At 37.3% G+C, this 23,483-nt stretch overlaps 1 protein-coding gene and 1 long non-coding RNA gene across 3 annotated transcripts in view; one reads left to right on the top strand and one right to left on the bottom strand.

Annotated features, from left to right (window-relative positions):
- The window catches only part of LOC142144026 (uncharacterized), a 995,146-nt gene that overhangs the window by 734,374 nt on the left and 237,289 nt on the right, over positions 1 to 23,483 (bottom strand). The window lies entirely within an intron of this gene.
- DIS3L2 (DIS3 like 3'-5' exoribonuclease 2) overlaps positions 1 to 23,483 on the top strand; it is a 216,220-nt gene that overhangs the window by 63,444 nt on the left and 129,293 nt on the right. The window contains exon 7 of the mRNA XM_075202357.1: positions 17,113 to 17,320. Within this exon, the coding sequence (XP_075058458.1) occupies positions 17,113 to 17,320 (208 nt within the window). The remainder of the gene's footprint in view (positions 1 to 17,112; positions 17,321 to 23,483) is intronic.

Here is a 23,483-nt window from a genome sequence, read left to right as displayed (position 1 = left end):
CAGTCTTTGGCTTATCTGCCAAACTGAACAATCCTTGATCTGTACCTCACATTTTGTTACCCTCAAGGGGGAAAAAAAGCTTGCCTAAACAATTCCAATTTATAATAAAATAGTTTTTCAGATTTTGGTAGTTTTTTTTTAAATTGAATAGTTCAGAGAAAGTAAGTGGGATAAAAAATCCTACATGTAGAATTCTCTAATTTGTACATATGCAGTGTTGGTGGGCAAGGGAGTTCTCAACAGCTTCCCTGCAGAACTGGGATCTTGGTCTTGATTTGGCCCATAGTACAAATTTGTCTTCTCTGGGTGCTCGCTCGGGTTTCCTCCAACAGTTCAAAACACACTGATAGGTTAACAAATATCTGAATCTTTGTTGGTACGCCTGTAGTTGGGGATCTAGATTGCAAGCTCTGCTGGAACAGAGACTGATGTGCCAGAATATATTTGAACTATACAAATTATTTGGTGGTATGTACGTGGAGCTATACCTTGGCTCACTGGTTATTTAACTGTCCTTCTACTTTTTTGTGTAAATTTGCATTGTGTTTCAGCTTATTTATAGGGGGTTGTAGCTGTAAAAAAAGAAATAAACCTAACACCTCCCACTATCCATCGTGCACCAATCGCCAGCACTCTTTCTGCTTAAGCCACATGAGTGTCGGACTTTCAGCATGTTTGTTCTTGCTGTAGGTATTCCTTTTGACATATGGTAGGAAGAGGTACTATGAATATAACTTATTAGCCGTATCTATGGAATGTCTGCGTACTAATGGAAAAGGTAGAGCATGAAACAGGAAGTAAGCTTGTATTCCTGATAAAATATAGTGATATACAGTAGGTACATACAAGATTTCATTATTTTGGTAATTTATCCTAAAATGCTGTAATACAACACAAACATAATAGGCAAGTTTTGTGGGTTTTTTTTTTTTTTTTTCCTTTCTTCACTATTCATTGTCTGAAACGACACCTTTCAAGAACTTTGTGCTTGTTCATGCAATTTGCTTATACATGACCTGCTGGACAGTGTAAACACTGATGTATTTAACTTTGCCAGTACCATTTGTCAACCGTATCAGTTCACATGTGTTAGGAACACTGTTTTATATACTTTGTCTGCACATTGAACAGTATAGCGTTCCTAAGGCTGTAATATGCAAGAACCTAGGGCGCACATGTCTTTTAACAGCCATAGTTTGGGAGTTTAAAATCATTGTAAAACAGAAACTAGAAGGCTTTAAAGAGGATTAAGATTGTGACCCTGCTATTAAGCATTTACAGAAAAGTGATTTGATATATCGTCAGTATAGCCGGGATAACAAACGTCAGAACTAATGCTATCCTCCCAAAAGTTGGAAGAATTATGCACCAATCATGCAGTAAAATACATGCTGTTGTAATTTGGACCCATCTGTTAGCAGTAGGAATAATCTCCACTGAACTTGACATCAAAATTAATGCTAATCATTGGAAGCTAGCATGGAGGGTGGTGGTCATGAGTAACAGTGTAATGTACTAGTATCAAAAGAATATTTGGAAGACAAACTATGCCACTGGGTTAACACTTCGAATGAGGGGGGAAAAAAAAGCAAAAACATCTAAAGATAAAATGAATACCAACAAAATCCAATGCCATACTGCTACTGGGGGTAAACTGCTGAAAGGGAAAGCTGACTGTAGATAAGGTGGCACTTTATGGTTTTTATGTCTGTTTTGTGGTTTGTTTGTGTTTTTGTTTTTTGTTTTTTTTTCTTCTGCCGGCTCGGGTTCTGAGGCACCTCCATAGAAGCTCAGGTGAATTGAGTGGTGACAATTTGGCAAACAATAAGCAAATATCCAAGCAGTACTCATATGTGTTGCAGAACATCAGAAATGGAGCTTTACTTTTTAAAAATGTTTCCATCTAATTTATATCACGCGAGTTGGCTATCAGTGTGAAGTAGTTTTACAACAAGTAAATATCATTGCGATCAAAGACTGTGCAAAATATTTTCTTCCCACATGTGCGTCATGAAAATGCTCCATCTCTTTCCCAGAGAACAATAAGTGAATGGAAACTCCTAGCAGTATTAATTTAGATGTAACAATCTTAGTAATGCTACAACTGGCTTTGGCTTAAGAACTTCATGTTCTCTTTTTAGATGGCACACAATTATATTTCACTTTTTCATTTTCCAATAAAAATATACATTTCAATGTTTTTCGTTATGCCATACCATGGAAAGTAATGTGTTTTGGTGTTGAAATTTCTAATGAGATGCTAAAATGTGTTTAAATTGGACAGGCAGGTAATGCAATCTCCTTTTCTGTGCTTGGAGATATAGAGTACTTTGGTTGGACACAACTCTTTCCAGACTAATCTAAATGCTCAGGCGTGACTCTCTTGCGACTCCTATTAGGGTCAAATGTGGTGTTTTGTGTTTTTTTCTTTAACCCCTCTTTAGATTTTGAAATGAGCCAAATTATATTGCAAAATCTAAGTTTTGTAGGGTATTGAAGCAATCCCACTGCTGTACTTGAGTTTGTTGGGGTGTGTATTTCTCTCAAGATTGTCAGACACTGGGCTACATCAGTCTATCTGTGTAAATACATGCTTATGTTGAAAACCCCAGATAATGGCAAGCTGCCTTTATATAATGGTGTAACATTGCAGCTGTATTTATCAGCAGTAAATAGTATGCAAAATCTGGTTGTCCATGGTAGACCCGTATTTTTGTGATGTGAATTAAGGGTATGTCTGCTGTCATAGTCTACCAAATCAAGGGCATGGACACTCGGTGTGCATTGCTATCAGAAATGCATTGCATGAAGAACATAGTTTCCTGTGGTTGACATTGCCTGCTTCCCGTCCTCATCCTTTCCCATTCCTAGTCCTGACTGCAGATTTGATGAGGTTTAGGAAAATTAATGGTGGTGATGCCTCTTTTCTAGAATATTGTTATGCTTTTTACTGGATTAGCCCACAAAATGGATGTCTCCTTTTGTGTGTAGATAAAGGGTCCACTTTAAAACTGCACTGCCATTTATGTAAAGCCAACAAATCTGTTTTAGTTTGCAAACAAAATGGTGACTGATAAGGGTTGTGAGCAGAAGGACAAATCTGAAGCTCCAAACTCTTTGCAGTTTGTGATTGTTCTTCTAAGCCTGGAGAAAAACTTGGTTGGGGTGAGTGGGGAAGCCAGAGACTCCTGATAAGTGCTCTGCACCCTTTATAGGTCTTCTGCCACCTAGTAAGATTTTCTAATGTGTTTTGTTTTGTTTTAAAAGATATTCAGCAGCCACTAATAAAGGTGGATCGACATTTAACGTGATATACATATAAATGTTTAGCTTACAGACTCTAACAAAAGCTCTGTTTATATGGTTTAGAAAGCCTACGGGCTTGATAATTCATAATTCCTGGAATGGTGATGGGGGAGCTAGTTTGTTTTGTCAATTTTTCCTGAAGCAAAATGTGATTTATTGAAACTTCCTTCCACTTGTGTTGACTTGTCTCCCCACCATGCATTCAGTGTAGGAAGGAGTGAGCACAGCTGGGTGTGCTTGCGGGGCAGTGTGCTTTGTTCCCCGAGGCCTGAGTCATGTCAGATAATGTTCTAACTTTGCTGAAACACTCAGTTGGATTTTAATCACACTGATTTGATAATGTGTCCATTGAGATGGGTTAACTTTTGAAAAAATAAAAAACAAATGTCTATTACAAATCTTGACAAAACGAGCTAGCGATGCAACAATTGAGCACAGAAGACTAATAATAGTATAATAAACCTATATTTGTGGAGTGTGGCTCCCCCCCCCCCTCTTTATTTATTTTTTAAAGCAGTCACACTGTGGACCAATGTTGGAGCCAGCAATTTTATAAAAATGAATTGACAAACAGAATGCTATCGGTGCCAAATGGAAAAAGGTGGGTCTATAAAACTACTCATGTAGGTTTTCCATTAGCTTGAGTAGTAAGTAACCCGCTAGAAATGAGTTTGGTTTTACTGGTCAAGATGTCCTATTCAAAGCATTTATGGAAATGACCAATTCTCACGTTAAAATGTGCAGTTTGTGCCTTTTAATTGGTTTTCCCTCCCTTCCACATTGCAGGTGAATGGTGGAGAGCTGGAAACTCATAGAAATTCTCTATGGAGAGACTGGTATGATGCTCACAGCTGACTTAAAGCAGATGACACTGAAAGGGTGGGGAAAATATAGAACACGCTCTACTTTTTCCTGTTCTAGCTTTGACATCATTTTTTATTTTTATTTTTTTTTATTTTTTTGTGTAAGTTGGCAATGTGTACATTTTGCACGGTCTCTCCATAGAGATAAATGATGTCTTTCCTCCATTCACATGTAAAATGTGACTGGTGGTTTAAGAGACATCTGTGCAAGCTCCACTCAAAATAATAACAAATCTATTTATTAACAGAATTGCAGTCATTTTATATTGTCTTCTATATTCCCAGTGTAGCTTGGTGTTCCTTTAAATCTATATCTGCTGCCCCCTTAATGAAATGTTTTCCAACAAATTATTTACTTTGTGTGCCAAATGCTTCATCCATCCAAACACTAAAAACAGAGTGGTGGATTTTAGTTTTAGTATTTCTTGTTTTTTTTTTTTTGTTTTTTTTATTTGTGTAAGGCATGTAAATCAGGTGTTTCTGCAGTGCCTGTTCTTTAAAACCTGGTAAATGTGCTTTAATGCTGATGGTCTAAAAATTTGGAACGTGTGTACCCCCATTCTCTCAAGTCTTTGCTTTGCATTATGTCAATATTTCTTTTCTTTTTTGCAAGATTTAAAATGTTTTTGTATACAAAAAAGGTAAAGCAATTGCTGGCTATCCACTCATTGATAATATTATGTAAATTCTAAGGGCTCATACACACTGCTGTTTTACATGCCTGCTTAAATTTTATATATTAAAAAAAACAAAAAAAACATTAAAATGTTCTGACATTAATGCTGAGCAAAGAAATTCAATAATATAAAATAGATTGCTAACAAAACATAAAACTAATTTATACAGTGCTCTGTCTATTGTAACTAATTGAAATATAGAGGGCAGAAACTGAAGCTACAGAAATTTAATTCAAATGTTGAGTTCTGAAATACTACATCAGATATGGATAGATGAATATAAAATACCTAAAACATCTAACACAAAGCTAGAATGATCTATTTAATAACTTATTATATATGCCACACATAGAATATGAAGGTTATTTCCACAGCAAAAGTTTTAGCAATCGCCTAAACCCCGACAGAGTACCTCCAGCTCGAGTAATTGCATACAAGAACATCCTCCTGCATATATAATCCAGTTTTCAAATATAGATATAAAACTATCCTCTTGTATAAGTCAATGCTTCATTAAAGCACAGAGGTCTTATGGTGAGAGAGAATTTGTGTCATTATCCAATATACTTATGTGTCTTGATAGAACATCAGTTGTTTATTACCCAAATCCTGGAACAGTCAGCTCAGTCATCATCTATGGTAAAATGTTAATTCACCAAATAAATGGACAGTTTTTGTATCTCAAGAGCACAAGACAATTATTTGGTTACCCAAGTCCTGGAACAACAAAATCCAACACCGAAGTAATGGGTCAGATGTGGATTCACCTCATAATGTAACAGTCTCTGTATCTTAACAGAAGATCAAACACTTAATTCATTACCCAAATGGCATGAATACTGTATATAATGGTAGGTTTATATGCATCGGGAATAGCTAGTGACCCTTTAAGTGAACAGGATTTTGTCAGGAAGGGTTGCCGGGGTTTGATGGTACTTTTTGGAAATAGTTTTTCATTAAAGTTATGGCTAATTACCATATCCACTACTTATTCTATTTATACTATGCACTTATTTTATAGTCGGTCTAGCCCAAGTCTTATAAAATGTACTGTCGAATGTTGCATTTTGCTGTTTCTAATGTGTCTGTGGTGCATATTATCACAATAGTTTGTTTTGATCCTTTGCACATAGGGCATGCCCCCCCTTCCCTCAACATATTATTAAGCATCTTGCTGCACTTGCCATATTCCTACACAGTTTGCAGCGTGGTACTGACATTGATATTTTTTTTCTTTACTATTTTTTTCCCATGAACAATTCCTGCAATGTAAATTTTTCCTGCAGCTTCTCTGTTGCCTAAGTGTTTTCTCTGTGTGAGATCAATACCCTGGACCTTGCTTCTATGTGCTTCTGATACTTGCCCATTAGAGTTTAACTCAAAATATCTTAGACTCTTTTCTACCTCCCTGTCCAGTATAGGATTGTCCAGTAGGTACTAATTTAACCTCCATATCTTTTGTAAAACTTAGTGTTTTGGTGCATGATCAAAAATTGAGAACCTGTATCTGCTGTTTCTTTACTTTTCTAAATACTGTTTAACAGACAATACAGGACTATGAGAGTGAATGAGGTGTTTAAGCGTATTCTATTTGTGCTACATTCTTAAACAAGCTATGAAAACTGAGACTTTTATAGACTTTCTAACATGTCCAGGCTATTTGACTTTCTTAAACTCCTCTTGATGTCTGGTCTGGGATTAAGCCTAAAATTCTGATCTCCTTCCAAGACTATTTCCTCCCTAAATTTCTTCAATCTATCCAACATGTGATCTAGAAAACTAACGCTGTTTGGCGCATGAACGTTTCTAATTGTGTGGAGTATACTTTGAATGTATAAAGTGCATTAAAAAAACTTCCTTATTCTCAGTTCACCAGTTTGATTACAGCTGGTCATCTTTTATAAATGGCTATTTTAACAGCCCCACATTTTAATGTTTGGAGAATTGGTAAGAAACCAATGGTAGCCAGATTGAAGCATTGCATAAAATGGGTTTCTTGAATAGCAGAATTGGATCATTAAAATTTTATCTTCCAATGTTTGCGCCTCTTCATTTGTAGCTCCAGACCCTTAACATTTATGACACTATACAGTAATCATCCATTACCACTAACACTTGTAATGCCGCAATTAAAATAGATGTCGATGCCTCTGAATAGGGGATTGGGCCGAGGTGTGAGGTGGAAAAAACTGTAAATGCCAATCATGTAACAGAACTGAAGCTCTACCTTCACATCGCTGTATCTACCAGATGGGACAAAAGCCTCCGAGACCCGATTATTAGGCATTACTTAATAAACAGGTTAGTGTAAATTGTCAGTAGGGGAATTTCTGAACCCACCCAACAATAATACCGAATAACCTCACTAAATTACATTTTAATGGTTGGTGTGTGTTTTTTATTTTTTTATTTTTTACCGAACACCGTTCTTAAAAACTCTCCTGGGAAGGAAACTCTACAGAGAATGTATATAAAACTATTGTTTGTTTTATTTGTTTCAAACAATCATATATAGTGAGACTAGACCTTTTGTTATCAATACAATATATACTATTATACACTTAAAATCTGCATGTTCCAGCAATAACCCTGTTTGAGCATTAGTTTCTCAGTTGCTTACCAGCATGTAGTCCGTTTCTATATTGGTCATTCAGTTAAGAGGATATCAGAAAGTCTTCACAGTAACAGGGACTCTGGCTCAGGCTCAACCTATTTTGTAGACCTAAAACATACAATCTTTCTAATGAAATCATTGGGTTCAGTTCTCCTGCCCAAAGGGTTCCCTGTGGTTAAAGCTGTTGAGAGCCAGGACTAAACACTATTTATAAAATATTAAAAGCTTCTATTTGCTAATGAATATGTACAGATTTGTTCAGTTTGGTTTTTACACTTCTCAGTTTGAGTGCTCATTGGGTGGCACCAGTGTGAGGCAAGAGGTAAGGGATATGTTAATTTAAAATATTATATTTTGCCCCAAATTGATTTAAGTGATTATATCCTTCGCAGAGGCTGGTCTAATTCCTTTCAGGAGCTAGGGAAGGAAATCCATGTGGTTTTGAGTCAGGAAATGATTTTAAGTCTTATATGAAGGATCCACCTACAAAAAATTGACTCTCTTGGTCAAGCTCATGGAGTACTTTCATTCATATCTTGCTTCACTAAAGGAGTCTTTTGTGACAAAGGAGTACTTGTGTACTGTGTAAGGCACCCAGAGAGCAACGTCCCAGACAAGGAGATGGATATAGATATATTGTAACAAAGGGAGTGGTTTTCCACAGGCCTCTTAAGAGAGGAATCTGCTATCCAGCTGACAGTCTGCAGGTAAAGGCTGCAGACCGACCGGGTTACACACAGGTATAGCAGTGCACCTAGGTTCAGAGATATACAGGGTTAAGACATATGTGACAAAGTAAAAGTATAAAGTGTTATTGTACTTGCAAGCTTTGCCTGTGCCTTTCCAGAGCTGACAGAACATGTCTAGTGAAGAGGAGTTGGAGCACCTGAGGAGACTTCCTATTAAAGGTGAGGTGGGAGTGTTGCCTGTCCATCAAGTTAAAGCTGTGGGAGGAGTCTCCTTTATAAACCTGTATTGTGCACTTGTGCGTTGCGACCAATGCCAGCTCATGGCTGGTGACCAGAGCGGGAAACTAGGTCTAGCCAGTGTTTGGGGTTGCATTTCAGCAAATGCAGTTGGGGATTTGGTAAGGGTTAATAGTGTCCTCAATGCTGAGAAATACAGGCAGGTACTTATCCATTATGCAATACCATCAGGGAGGTGTCTGATTGGATCCAAATTTATTGTGCAGCAGGACAAGGACTCCAAACATACAGCCAATGTCATTTAAGAACGAGTCAAAGTGATGATATGGCCCCCACAGAGCCCTGATCTCAACATCATCGACTCTGTCTGGGATTACATGAAGAGACACAAGGATCTGTGGTTAGATCTACAAGAAGTGCCTTCAAAACTGTGTGCAAGTGTACCTAGAAAAATTCATGCTGTTTTGAAGGCAAAGGGTGGTCACAGCAAATATTGATTTGAATTGGATTTCTCTTCTGTTCATTCACTTTGCATTTTGTTAATTGGTAAAAATAAACTATTAACACTTCTATTTTTAAAAGCATTCTTACTTTGCAGCATTCTTTCCACACCTGCCTAAAACTTTTGCACAGCGGGGTGTATATATTGGTGTATGTAATATAGGTGAGAAGCTGCAATATTTTATATAGTTATTTAGTATCAAAATAGTAAGCTATTAGACCACAGAGAAACAAATGTTGAAAACAACAAAACAATCTTATTTTCTAAATAGCATTTTTGGCCTATTTATCAAATTTGTTAATATATAAAAACTGCTACACACAACAAATCTGACCTGCGCAACATCGGGTGAACCTGCTTGTGTGCGTAATATATAAAAATTTTACTTCATTTGGAACCACATTGAAGTCTGCCATGGCCTCTGTCTCCGCTGAGCATTTTGGCCACTTTTTATACAGATGTTTAAGAGAAAGTGAGCAGGCAATGAATGTTGAAAAGTATTGAGGTTATGCACAAAGGCATAGAATTTTTGTGTGAAGCATGTTTGGACACCATTGCTTTTTGAGCAGTTGATGGACACAGCCGTAGCTATGGCACTGAGTGCAGATATTCAAAAAATAGTTTAGTCTAGTATCATATTTGAAGGGTACCTATTCTTCGGAGACAAATTGGACACCATGAAGTGGTCTTTCATTCTTCCTTATCTTGTGAAGAATGCAGCCTAAATGAAGGGACAAATCGGAATACTATACAATGACTTGCCAGGATCAGTCCATATTAACACCAGTAACGGGCAGAGATATGCAGAAACTTGGACCTACTCTATTGCAGATTAAAGTGTTTTGGACATTGTAAGAAATAGGACTTTCCATCAGTATCCCAGGAGCGACTCATTTGTCCAATCAAGGACTCAAACTACACCAGCAGAGTTGGAAGTCTTGCATAACCGTGTGGAAACTTTAAGAAAAGCTTTGGCAATTTCTTGGGTTTAATCAGGTTAGGAGTGCACATATGTTTAGACCAGAATTTTTCATGTGGGCAAAAATTCTGTAGCCTTTCAGACTATTCTACACCAAAACAGACAACGGTTTTGTCCATGACAGACACTTTTTGAACAAAATCTGAATTTTTATATTCTCACAGCCATCAGAGAAGAAGTTTTGTTGCTGTCGATAGTTGTTCAGGATACCAAATTTTTATTTGTTTTTCATATTCCTTTTGCAGTTCATGAAAGAAATTCCTCATATCATGGGGTCAGATCACCTTACTGCTGGCATAGTCTCTGAGGACCTTTTTATCAAGGTGCTTGCTTTCTTAATTCTGCCACCAGAGTCACAATGAGTCATATGGCCCTATCTGGACTACATCCTTGTAGGGGGGAATTAGTTATTGCCTTTTTGCAGGAAATGCCTATATTACGAACAAGACAGATTAATCTCATGCCATTACAAAAAGAAGTTTGAGGGTCCAGACAAACGCCATATAAAGCAAGGCATCTATCCCAGATGAAAGGTGTATCAAGATCCAGGTCCAGATAATAAACCCCAAGCTATTATAGAATTTGGAAGAAATTTGTCACATGGTCGGAGACTAAATTCAATCCAGCTGCAGCAACTATTCTGCATATCCTTTAATTTGTTCAGGAAAGATTTAGAAAGGTTCTCACCACTCAAGGTACAAGAATCTGAATTAAGTGTTGTCTTTGATATAAAATTAGTTTTAGGAATTGAGTTTCTTCCAAGCACTAAAGAGGATCTATCCCCTTTTTGGGTCCTTTTGTGGTTCAGTGGCACCTCCATTTAGTGCTCAACACGGTCTAACCCTGTTGAGCCACTGCATGATGTTTATTTGGTGTTCTTGTTGGCAGTTACTACTTCCCATAGGATTGGATAATGCGAGCACTGTGGTGTAAGGAACTATTTTTGAATTTCTACTTGGATAATGTGGTACTTGGAGTCAATCAAATGCTTCTGCCAAAAGTGTTATTTCCCATCTGAAGATGTACTGCCATGCTTTTGTCCACAACTGATTGAAGATGAAAGAAAGGTGGGTTTGGTTAGAATGGGGTAAAAATTTGATAGAAGTGACTCTGACCATGTAATGATTGTTTGTTCCAGATGGGGTTATTTGAATATCACCGAAAATGGTGATATCCTTGGATTTTCATTCACAATCTGAGCGGCCTTTCTGTGGACAAAAACGCCTTGTTAATGCATGGTCAGAACAGACTGGCCAGACTGGTTCAAGCCGATAGGAAGGCAACAGTATTTCAGATAATCCTGCATTATATCAGTGTTGTAGCTTATCCATGTCAAGATTCAACGCTGTGTGCAATCAGAGATCCTGTGCTATAACAGCTGGTTCCTCTCCTGTTAACTAAGAACAGAAAACCGAGACTACAGTGGGCAGACTTGCGAAAACTGGAACGTTGAATATAGGAAAAAACATTGCCTGAGCCGACGGACCTATATTTTCTTCTGCGACATGCAGATGGTAGTGTCTACCTAGCTTCTGTTAGCCACTTCCAGGAGGAAAACATGCTGTGTCACAAAACATGTCATCTCAACTTGGTTCTATGAACAATGAGTTCAATTTACTACAGCTTCCTCCAGAATCATCAGATCTGAATCCAATAGATCAACTTTGGGATGTAGTGGAACTGGAAATTTGTAGCATGAATGTGCAGATGATCAATCTGCAGTAACCCCCTGATGTGATCAGGTCAGCTTGGACCAGAATATCTAAGGAATGTTTCCAGGACCTTTGTATCCATACCACTAAGAATTTGGGCTCCTCTGGAGGCAAAGAGGGATGTAGTACCCGTTACTAAAAAGTTCTACCTAACAAAATGGCCACAGAATGTTCACATACACACCACCAACTGCATATTTTCAAGTTGTGATATTTAATAATAAATTAAAGACCAAAGAAAGCATGTGGATAAATAGAGGATCAGGTAATTTAAAGTGGATAAAACTTATTACATTTTTATAAAAAATGCATCCCAAATAATTTTAATGCTTGTTCTCCATCAGGCCTGACTCTGTATAGAACAAGTATATGTCTAATGAGACTTGTTGCAAGTATACACCTTTTGGTAAATGCTGTACCATGGTCATGACCTTGCCTAAACATACAGGATGCACAGGGAATTCATACTACTTGTGCATCCTTATTGGTGCCTCCAACAATTTTTTTATTTTTGCATAATATAGTCTGAAACTGTTATTTCTTGTTTGCTTTCAGGACCCATGATCCTTAACGCTGTTCATAAGAGGATGTTTGAGAGAGACCAGACAGTGTTCTGTCTAAATTCACATAGCTCTTTACCTGTCTGGATTTTAAATAATGCAGGATTCAGACTGTCAGGACTCTGTTGAGATGAGAGAATATATCTATCAACTTATCAAAGTGTATCTGTGAAACAATCGCCAATTTAAAGTTTATTTCCATAGATGAGTTAAAAAAAAAAACAAAAGAACCTATAATTTCAAAAGCTTTTTATATGCTGAACAAGTTATAGACAGTCAAAACTATTGGAGAGCTGTTTTTTTCTGCAGTGTTATGCAGAGTATCCCCTCCAACAGATTCTGAGTAGATGAAAACAAAAGTTGTCCTCTCTATTTTACTTATCTTCAGGGTATCTATCCTTGTGTGGTTCTGTGCATGGTTTCCCTTGCACAGAACAGACTTAACATGTGTCTAGTCACAACGGTCATACTATGCTGACAATTGAAGCGCTGCTGCTCCAGTGAAGAAGGAAAAAAGTCCAGGTGTAACATTTTTTGAAAAGGCTGATTAGGGTTTTTTTTTTTTATTTTATTTTTTATTTTTTTTTTGCTTGTGTTGCGTTTTAGCCACAAAAAAAACTATGCACTGTGGCATGAATTCACCTCACAGCTGAAGGTCTTTGTTTGGGCCAGCTACAAAGAACAATTGGTCAAATACAGGGCAATATCGTTAAGTGAAAGCCACCTATATGTCCCAAGACCGGATTGGGTGGAGTGTGTGTAAAAAATCAAAAAAACAGGTTCTCGAAATGATTGGAGACTGATACATAGTCTATTTAATCCTAAAATTAGATGAGATGTCCTCCTGGCTGGATACTTCTTACCACTAACCTTGATGGTGTGACATAACCTTTCATGACTTTTTGTGTCTGTTTCACTACATCTATCAGACATGAAAGGCTGTTTTTTGTTCTTAGGGGGAATTCAATTGGTTGCTTGGTTGCTAGATTCCGCAATGTGTCTACAGAACAATCTGCAGAGATGCATTGTGGTTTACTTACAGCTCCACTCTTTTTTTTTTTTTTTTTCTTTGCTTCCCATACATATGCAATGGAAAATTAGTAGGGTTTTTAGTACCGTATTAGCTAGCAAGGTGCGTAGCCAGATATTGAAACTGTCTGGAGGCACCTCATGGCTAATTGAATCTGCCCCCTTAGTGTTTTTGTTTTTCGTATCAAAGATTATTAATAGAACTTGTTGTAGACCTGTCAATTTCGATAAGAGATCTAGAATAAAATAAACCGCTTGATTCTCAAGATGGGTTAAAAAAATCAAAAAACAGGTTTCAGGCTATCTCTTAATTTTGTGTGCTTTGCATCTGTAAATAACACACACAAGTTCTTCAGGATCACAATAAATGAATCGCTGTAACAAACAAAATAGAATACATAGAGCAGTACTGTTGCATGACTGTGAAGTGTACTATCCCAGGGGTTATTCCTTTACAACGTGTGATGGTAAATCTGGCCAGATTGTTAAAGACCACGTGAAGTGGTCCCCGCAGGGGATCTGCTTACAAGAGGGATTCTTTCACAATACACATCAATAGGTCTTGAAATAGATGATTTTGGAATAGATGGAAGGTCCTCCTCTGTTAATCACTCCACCGATGAATATGAATTCAAAACAAAACATATCATAGTATAACTCCATTTATTAAATGGTACATCAATGTAATTAAAAACATAAATAGTGCCCTTCTAGCAGCGTACAATTAGACATAAAATACAAGCACATAAACAATGCATGAAGATGGCGTTACCCGGATCCGATCCTCAGCTGTAATATGTAGCGGTTTCAGTCAATGGTAGATGATTGCCCTTAGGTACCCAACGCGTTTCGATTAGTGCTGTGAGATATACTACTACATCTATCCTTGTTACTGTTGGAAAGTAAGTGGGCTTTCTTGTATATCTTGGGCAGCTTTTTGGATTATTAGCGCCCATTTCTGATAATCTTTGTTTATATATTTTGCATCTGTAAAGTCTGCATGCTATTTATGGGTGATGGTGGGGCATTTGTCAGGAGTTTCTCATACATGCTTTTTGTACAGGTAGCAGCTAATTTATAACTTCCACTCTCACCATAAAGGTTATTTCTGACGTTAATAACTTTTTTTTTTTTTTTTATTTATTTTTTTATTTTTGCCTTGATATATTTTAATAGAGCATTGCAATATTCTTTTATAATGTATAAAGTTGGGCAAATGTTTTTTAGTTCTGCTTGTTTTTTACCTGGGGAAAAAATAGGGTAAAACGCTAGTTAAAAATTGTCCTTTAAACAATAATGCAATTGAACCATAAAATAGCCACCTGTTCTTTATCGGCTTTCTGCACATATTGTGTTGATTTGTTTTCATTCTATGAACTGCTTTCTGAGCATGTTAAACATATCTTTTGTTGTGTGTACAACCAATTGCAAAAACCTATTGGTCAAACTCTCTTTACAACAGATGGCAATAATTCTCTCTGAACAGGGTGGTTCAGCATTTGGAGAGCTCCAATATGATCCTCTTGTCTTCCTCCACACTTTCCTTTTACAGGCCTGTGTTGGGGACATTACATTGAAGAGTTTAGTGGTGTTGGCACTTACTGTGTGGCAAAGTAATATCTTGTAGGACACTAGCCGCAGATAGCGCAGTACTTGATCACTTTCCAAATCAAATTCTAATCCAAACACCTACATTTTAAAGAAAGTAGATTTTATTCAAGCATATATAGGATTAATGATCATTTGCACTTTGATTTGACAGTCATAACAAGTCATTTTAAAGTTAGGTTATTCCATTTCTGTGAGTTAGTTGATGGTGTGAAGTATCCTTAAACAAACGTCACATTAGTTTTACAATAAATTTAAATGTATGTATATATCGGAGACTGTCAGGTATGCACTTGATCTATAGTGTGTTCTAGTGCTATGTGGATACGTGTGTGTGTGTGTGTGTGTGTGTCTACTAATCGCTACTCTGTGCATACTCGCACTCTTTGTGTAATACTTCCAATGATCACTGAACTCTGTTAATTGAAATTGGTGTGGGTGCAAATTTCTCTATTCTGTAATTCTGGGTGTCATGGGGGTTCTGTTTTCAACTGTCATCATACTGTGTAAAATTTATGTTTTTGGAGGGGACAACGAAAAAAAAAAAAGTACCTTTATTGCCTTTATCTTATGCTGAAGTGGGAATTTGTTTTTGTGGGGGGGTTTATGTTTTAAATCCTTTTATTTTGAGGTGTCGGTAGCTCTTCTGTGTTTAAAAATTAGTGAAATCTGATAACCTTCAACTTGCTTTTCTTTAAAATGTCAATGTGCTTAAAATATCATAATTTCTTCTTCTGTTTGCTGACTAGTTAGACTTCCTAGTAGTTAACTTTCCAACCACCACCTGCTATTTAAAGCCTGATCAATGTACAACAGAATCTCCTGCTCTGACAGCTGAGTCTTTGGCGAAATGGAGATGTTAAGTGCCAGTTGACTTGGTTCCAGCATAGGTGTTAATTACCTCTGTTGCTGAGGCTGTTGGGATTATTACTTAGAGATGTTCCACTATTTTGAATTGAAAACAATCACCTCTCGTTTCGAAACTGCTGTGTTAGGTCAAGTTGAACACACACATGGCAGCCAACATATGAAACTTTGCGTAGGTTTTGAAATCCTAAAAAGCCTGTACATAAACTGCCCAGCACCCATTTATTTTCCACTGCCTAAAATTAGTATCCTGTGCCTTTTCTCAAATGCTGTTTGTGTTTAGCACACACCTGTCTATGCCACTTTGATTATAACGCAAGTTTTTAAAACCTGCACTGCTAAGGGCCATTTAAAGAGTTGCATTTAGACCAAATAGGGCACAGTATTGGTTTTCAAGCCCCCAATGTTCTCCATGTTCCCCACACTAAAGTAGCCCTGTTCATACTTCTTTTTTTTTTTTTTTTTTTTTTTTTATCCGGAAAAGCAGTAGTAGAATAGTAGATTGTAGTGCAAACCATTGGATCCTTCATGGAGACTGATCATATTTGGGTAGTACTGCATTAAAGATAAGTCAAACTGTTTTTTTTATTTTTTTTATTTCATCTCCATGAACACAACTAATCTTTTCAGAAATAACGAGTTAAGTTTGTGTTGACCACTGACAAACAGAACAGATTAAAGTGTTTCCTTATAGTGTTACTATGAGGAAAACTGCTAAACAATTTTGTAAGGACAGGATAGTGAGGGGAGAAAGACAGACATTTAATATTTAGATTAACTAGATTATACCAGCTACTGGACCCTGCATGTTTGTGACTGAAAAAAGCTCTGCTCAGGAACACTAGTTGACACCAGCAATAGCCAAGCAATTAGTTTAGCCTGAAAGTTCCTCCACCCCCTTACTCTGTCGCACTCAAACAGAAGAATGGCTAAAAGTTTTATTTTAAGCTGTAGAATTTCTGGTCTAATATTACTTCTACTTAAAAGCAAAGTACACTAAACTAGAATGCGACTCAATTCATTCTTCTGAAAAGCTGCCAAACAATTAAGTGTATGTGTGGGGTTGGGGGTTGGGGGTTGGGGGGGGGGGTGGGGGTGGGTAAAGAACATCTTGGCACAGCAAATGACCATTGTAGTGGACCACACTAATGCAGGCTATGTACACTTTCTCCTACCTACCTACATTTTCTTTGATGTACCAGTACTGCTCACTAGCAATATATAATTAAAGTGAAACATGTCCTTTAATGGTGAAATTTATCTTTTTTTTTTTTTTTTTTTTATGTGGTAAAATATAAATGCATTTCAGTTTGTCTGAATAACCTTTTTATAAATACTTTAAAAGTTTCCTCACTTTAAGAAAATACGTAGTCAACAAATGTTTGCTACGTATTTTTGCCAATTTGTTTCTCCACTAGTACCTGAAGTAGCCTAAATATTCTGTTTTAATTGTCAATTTGTACACACAGGTTTTAAAACCAGACGTCTGTGATGAGGGAGGATCACTGGCTTCTCCTGCCTTGAAAGATCCACCGCAACACACTATAGCTGTACATCACGTCCCAGATGGAGCTGGGAGCCCAGATCTCATTATAGAGGCCCAGTATGACAGTGGCCCTGAAGAAGATGGATGCAGTAGATTAGCATGTGATGTGAAAAACATATCTCTTGGAAAGGGTGAGAATATCTTTCTGTATTCTTGTTGTTTGTATTTATATTGCTTCTTCTGTAAATCAATGTTGAATCTTTCATAACATGTATACACACCTACCTTTTTGAATCTCTATTTTAGAGGCACATGCAATTAAGGCTAAATATTTTACTTTGATGGCTGAAGCAAAATATGGGGTGGTTTTTATAGTCTGAGCAAAGCCTCTGGTGTTTGGTTTTAGTTTTAAAATTTGAGCTGCCTAATCTATTTACATGTGCTTAAATTCATTTGTAGCTACAATGGTAATCTGGAACAGTGAAACCTCATGTCTATTAAAGGGAGCGAACTATGAAACTATATTGAAATTGCCCCAATCTCCTCCTCTAAACCCAGTTTACAGCTCCGTTTATGATGAATGTTTGTTTCATTTGTTTTCTCAAGCACAAACATATGGTTCAAGCCCTCCAAACCTGATGCCTACCCTCCAGCATTGGCCCAAACCTACACCCTTTCCTTTTTAGTTTCCTCATTACCTGATCCTAGGAAACTGGTGATAAAACCTTTAAAAGATAATTCCGCCATCTCTATCAAAATTGACGCTTCACACTTGTATCTAATTTCTAAGAGTTTAACAGTTTTTTTTCTTTTTTTCGTTTTGGTATGACTATTTCTGAATATGAAGTGTTTGTGGTAAAGAATTTTGTATCTGAGCAGTCTAACTTTGCTCATGTCGTCTTTTTATGGGTATTTGCCGATGTATAGGAAGAGTGTGGGGTTTGGGGAGCACCCAGTGGTGTCATGTAGCATCCCAAAATAATTCAATAGTCTGTGGTAGGAACCAGATGAGTGTCAAAGACTGTACAATGAGTGTAAGTTTAAAAGGTGTGCATAATGTGTGTTGACTTCCATGGCTGTGAAAATGACATAAAAGGTATGTTCGATTCTAATAGAAAATAATCTTATGAATAGAAATGTCCTTCCCTTTAGGATGTAAGCTTCCATGAGCAGGGCACTCTTTCCTTGTGTTTTCCGTCTTCTGTTCTATCCCATCTGTACCACTAGGCCTGCTTCCCTAGCCCTGTCAATGTGATTATCAATTTGTTCTTGATAGTGTAGTGATATAACTGCTATTTTGGTTTTAAAGTGATTGAGAAATGCAAATTAAAAATAGTTATATAAAATGTTGTTGGAGTTCTATTTCACAAAACTATGTAACATCTGGGAAAACTAAACAGAACTTTTTCTCCTACCAGTGTTTAACGACTCTTAAGTTTGACATTTGCTTTTAATTCATGTGTTTGAAAATCGTCTGAGATACTGGTGTATCTAATTTCTCTGGTCACTTTTTGGCAAAACCTGAGCTAGACCACATTCTGTCTATAAGTGTTAAGACTTCTAATGCTCCAACCTAGTTGATTATAATAAAGAACAATGTTTTTAAATTAGAATACCCAACAATAGGGTGACAATACACAATAGAATTATTTGTGCATAAGTAGGGCACCCTGTTTTGTTTGTGGCTTCTTGTGTTTTTTTTTTTTGTTAAAAATAAATTTAATAGTTTTTAGATAGCACCTACATACTGCTTTTTGTGATCATTATCTCCTGTTGCTCCTCCGTGGTAGCAGATTCTGTGGGCTCCAATGAAGTCAGAACAGAAAACACCACCTCAAGATTTGTAAGGCCACATTATAATTAATACATGTAGATGTTAGTGCAGCTGTCTTTCCCCAATGAGATGATCCAGTGATTAATGCTGGTGTTTCCTTATATAATCTGTGTCTCCCGTTACCCGCCTCAGACCTCCTTTTGTATAGTCCAGACAACATTACTGCTATCACGTAGCTGAGCAATTTATTAGCAAGATCGACCTGAGTTGGCATTCCCTTCAGGAATCACATTTTCCTGAAACCTGCAGTACTATGCGATTGTACTAGTAGGGATGAGCTGGGGGACCAGCCTCACAGGGAAAATCCTTCCTCCGGGTAAAGAATCTTCCACATGGGGCTGCATTTGTGAAGCCAAGGGATTGATTGAATTCAGGGTTCCCCCACCTCCCTCCAAAGCATGCAAGTTCAGGTAACTGTCTGTAACTTTTATGGTTGTAGTTTCTTTGCTGCTAGCTAAGGTTTCATTGTTTCTGGCTTGCTTGCTTTTCTGTGTGGTTACACTCATACTGCAAAGCCTCAAAAAGAAAAGTCCAAATTTGAGCACGAAGTGTCTGGTTTGTGCAGTCTGTGACAAACTTTCCAGAGGGATATTCTGGTAAATGATGTTCAAGTAGCTCCTCAGATGGGGGAATTCTTTAAATGGATGAACATTGCATTTGCAGGAACCTTGTAATTAAATAGGATCTTTGGCATATTCAGTATAAAAGATCCCATCCCATTCTAGACAAGCCTGGACAGAGGAAGTTGGTTCGGAGGATTAACAGAGATCTGGGTCTGACATTTGATAGCCTAGCAGCAGGCAGGAGAAAATCAAAAAGAGTGCAATTTCAGTTTGGGTCTGGTAGACTGCTTTGTCAAAGACATTCATATGGCATTGGAAATTTAAGGTAATAGTTTAAAAACAGGTGCTGCAAGATATGCTTTTTATGGGAAAAAAGAAAAAACTGCCTTTTCGAATTGCTAAGGTCAGTTGGTGACATTAAGGACCTTATTTGTGAGTGGTAGAATTCAGACAGCAGCAAACTTGAGTCATCGGATATGCCTTGTAAGGTTGGTGCATCCGTTGCCAGACTCCAAAAAATATATCTCACACAATTCCCCTGGAGGATGATAACAGGAATATTGAAAGCATATCAAAGATTTAGCTCACCACAGTTGCAGCATTGTAACAATCAACACCAATGGCAGCTGTCCATAGCATTACGAATTCAGGGCTGTGTGTTTTGTACATGATTGTCAAAAGAAGTGCCTTCTTGGACTAGCACACCAAATGGCAGTCAGATGAACTGAGTGTAACGCATCTACGAAGACTGTTATCATTGAGCACTGGTGTCTGAATCGTGGAAACAAGGAGTTCTGATGAGCCTTTATCTGGATGACATCTTGTGGTGGGGAATTCAAAGAGCATTGTCATCCACAGAACAGTTCAGATAATAGCCTTTCTATAAGAGTGACTGGATTGTGAGCAAGGTGAAATGTCCATCATATTATAATTAATATTTTATTGAGGTCTAGATTCAAGTATCAAGATTCAGTCCCTGGCATGTCTGCTGCAGACTAAGCAGATGTCAATAAGGAAGGGATTTCAATTGTTGGAAATATTTTCCTCCTCTTTACGGATTATTACATGAGTAATATTCAGTTGGAACTTCTAACACAGTGGGGTGACGAGCAGTCTACTCAGAATCATGCCTTCACCCTGTCAAGAGCCATCAAGAAGTTTCTTGGGTGCTGGAAAAGACGAGGGGTGTTTCTTTTGGAGCCAGAATGGATAATGCTCACAATAGCCAACAGTGTTACTGGCTGGGGAATAATAGCAATTCTTCCATTTTGGCCTCTAATTCCATGGTTTCCTGTAAACTGGCATATTCGTGGCCTCGACCACTTTGACCATATCTCCTACATCAAACTATCTTTAATGTCCTGGAGGTTGAGCTGGGAAATGCAAGTATAAGGGCATCTCTGAGTAAGTAAACCGCACACTTGCAGGAAAAAAGACCCCCCTCCCATCTAGTACATCTGTTTCACATTGTGACTCTAAATTCAATCCAACTGCAGTGATTATTCCAGTATCCTTTTTTTACCTTCAGGATAGCAAAAGGTCTTTCTTTTATCTACACTCAAGATAAGGGTTTGCTTTGGTTGTTTTGTCGATACCAAAGTTTCAGAGGATTTGATTAGACACTTCTTCCAAGCAATGAAGAGGATCCATCCTTTTTTAAACCACTGCAAAAAGTTTATTTGATTTGGGTCTAATCCCCAGTAATACTACCCTTATATTCTACATTATTTTCTGCATCTCTTAAACATGTATACCTTCAAAAATACCTGTCCAGATTGAGCAAGAATACAGTATACCTTTTGCTACTGTTGTAGTGTAACACACTAAACGGCAAATAATTAACTACTGCAGCAGAATACCATACATCAACGTAAATTAAAGTACTTGACAACATCTGTTATGGTATGGTAATAGAACACGCTAAGTATTTCCAATTTTCTACTTTATGCTGCTGTATAGTGCTACAATTACTTGCAGCATCATAGGAAACTTGTCAAGTATAGTCACAAATATTTAATGAGTCAGTTTTTGCTTTATACTTCTGTATAGTACCTAGTAGATCACATTACCCTTTAATTTTTCTGTCTGTTGGTTTTCCCCAGTGTTTATGATTTTATACTTATTTTAACACTATCCCAGTTTGAAGTAGTTTTTGTTTTGTTTTTTTTTTTGTTAAAAAACAAAACAAAACTGCTTTTATCCTATTGTATAGTGGAGATCCACTCCTTTTATTACTTGTAGTATTCCCTTACTTTCCATCTGAGGCTCCCTACGCTGTTTGTTAAAGAATAGGGATAGGGTTACATCTAGTGCAAGTCCAATCTGTCTTTTTGTTTCGTTATTTTTCCCTCTTACTTGTGCTGCCCTATATTTCTCTTACCTGGTACTTCTTGTTCCTCCTTAGACTGGCCAGCATCCCTTCCGCCCTCCACTATCGGCTCCGCGCATGAGCTGGTATGTGTGGTGTTTGTCAGAGGTGAAATGGGGGGTGTTCTTTATGATGGAACTGCCCACCAGAACGCTAAAAGCATTTAGGGATAGTAAGATAGTATTATTTATGTAAAAGTGTTTTTTTTTTTTTGCTTTTAATGTTTTTAAACAATTGGATCAAAAGCCTGTAGGTTTTTGTTGTTTACCGTTATGTGTATCAGTCACATTCTTATACTTCTTTTTTTTTTTTTTTTTTTTTTTTGTTCTGCAGTATTTTGTGTTTGGGGGGTGTCAATAATTCTGTATTTTTACACAACTTGTTTCTGGAAGCTCTTGTTAAATTTATATAATGTATGTTCAGAGTTGATGGGTTTATAATGGAGTTGTATTTGTTACACAGCTGTTCACTGCTGAGGTCTTGTCCTTGCTCTACAGCTGGGCTAGTGACAAATTGCAGCTAAACACAAGTGCTCTTGGTTAATGCAGTCACATACACGTAACCGTCCTATACATCTTAATTATCCCTGGCGTTTCTTTGGAAAAGTTTCCCAAAAGCTTTTCTGTTTGGATCCCTTATAGTTCATGTGCACATGTAAGTCTGAACTCTGGATTTGGCAGTGTTTTGAAGTGGAATCTATTCAGCCAGCATCTGGGCCTCACAGCAAAGCGGACTCTTCCAGGTATAAGTCTTTCTGTTTCAAATCCCTATCTTGTAAAATGGCATCAGTTACCACAGAGGTAGAAAGACTTGTGGTAAAGATGGTTGTTTTTTTCTTTTTCTTTTTCTTCTGCACTGTAATCTATAACTAAATGTTGCGTTTAAAGGTTTTAAAATCAAGCTGAGTTCTAGTTATGTAATGAATTAACTGGAATAACTTATTCTTAGTAACTGTTATACGGAAAAGAGATAAAAAACAAACCTTTTAAGGTCTGAGCAATATTTTGAGTGCAGAAAATGCAGATTAAGGGCTTATATTACTCTGTGCAGGAAATTGAAGCAGCAGTTTCATTGGCTCCATTCTTAGCACATCCCTGATTCAGACTCGTATCACAAAATAAGCTCACTCTCATCCTCACCCACAACGTCTGGGTTGTAATTATGTTGTAACTTCTTGCTTGTAGTAAATCATGTGAGCTGTTATGCAGTGGTGTTTCAGTTACGTGGGTACCCTCCATGTAACACACGTTCCTCCAATGGTCTGCACCGTCAGTTTTGAGGTGGTATTTGGCTTTAAAAAGTAAATGGATACTTAAAAAATAAAATAAAATAAAAAAACTGGGCAAAAATGTTTTGTTTTTTTAAATGGGCAGTTACTATGTGCCATCATCATGCTGTATCTTCATATGGGCACATGGAACCACAAAGCAGAATGATCATTGTGGAGTATGGGAGAAATAGTGTGATGCCCAGTAATAGGTTCAGTAGTAATACTCAAAAATATTCCAACTGTTGCAATATCCAGTAATGACATAATATTACCAGGTAAAGTTTGTAGTTGTAGTATTTAGACTTGTCCTACCACAGTA

This window comes from Mixophyes fleayi, chromosome 3 (assembly GCF_038048845.1).
Source record: "Mixophyes fleayi isolate aMixFle1 chromosome 3, aMixFle1.hap1, whole genome shotgun sequence".
In the NCBI taxonomy this organism is placed as follows: domain Eukaryota; kingdom Metazoa; phylum Chordata; class Amphibia; order Anura; family Limnodynastidae; genus Mixophyes; species Mixophyes fleayi.
The sequence above is the reverse complement of the archived record's forward strand: the minus strand, read 5'-3'. Positions and strand labels throughout refer to the sequence as shown.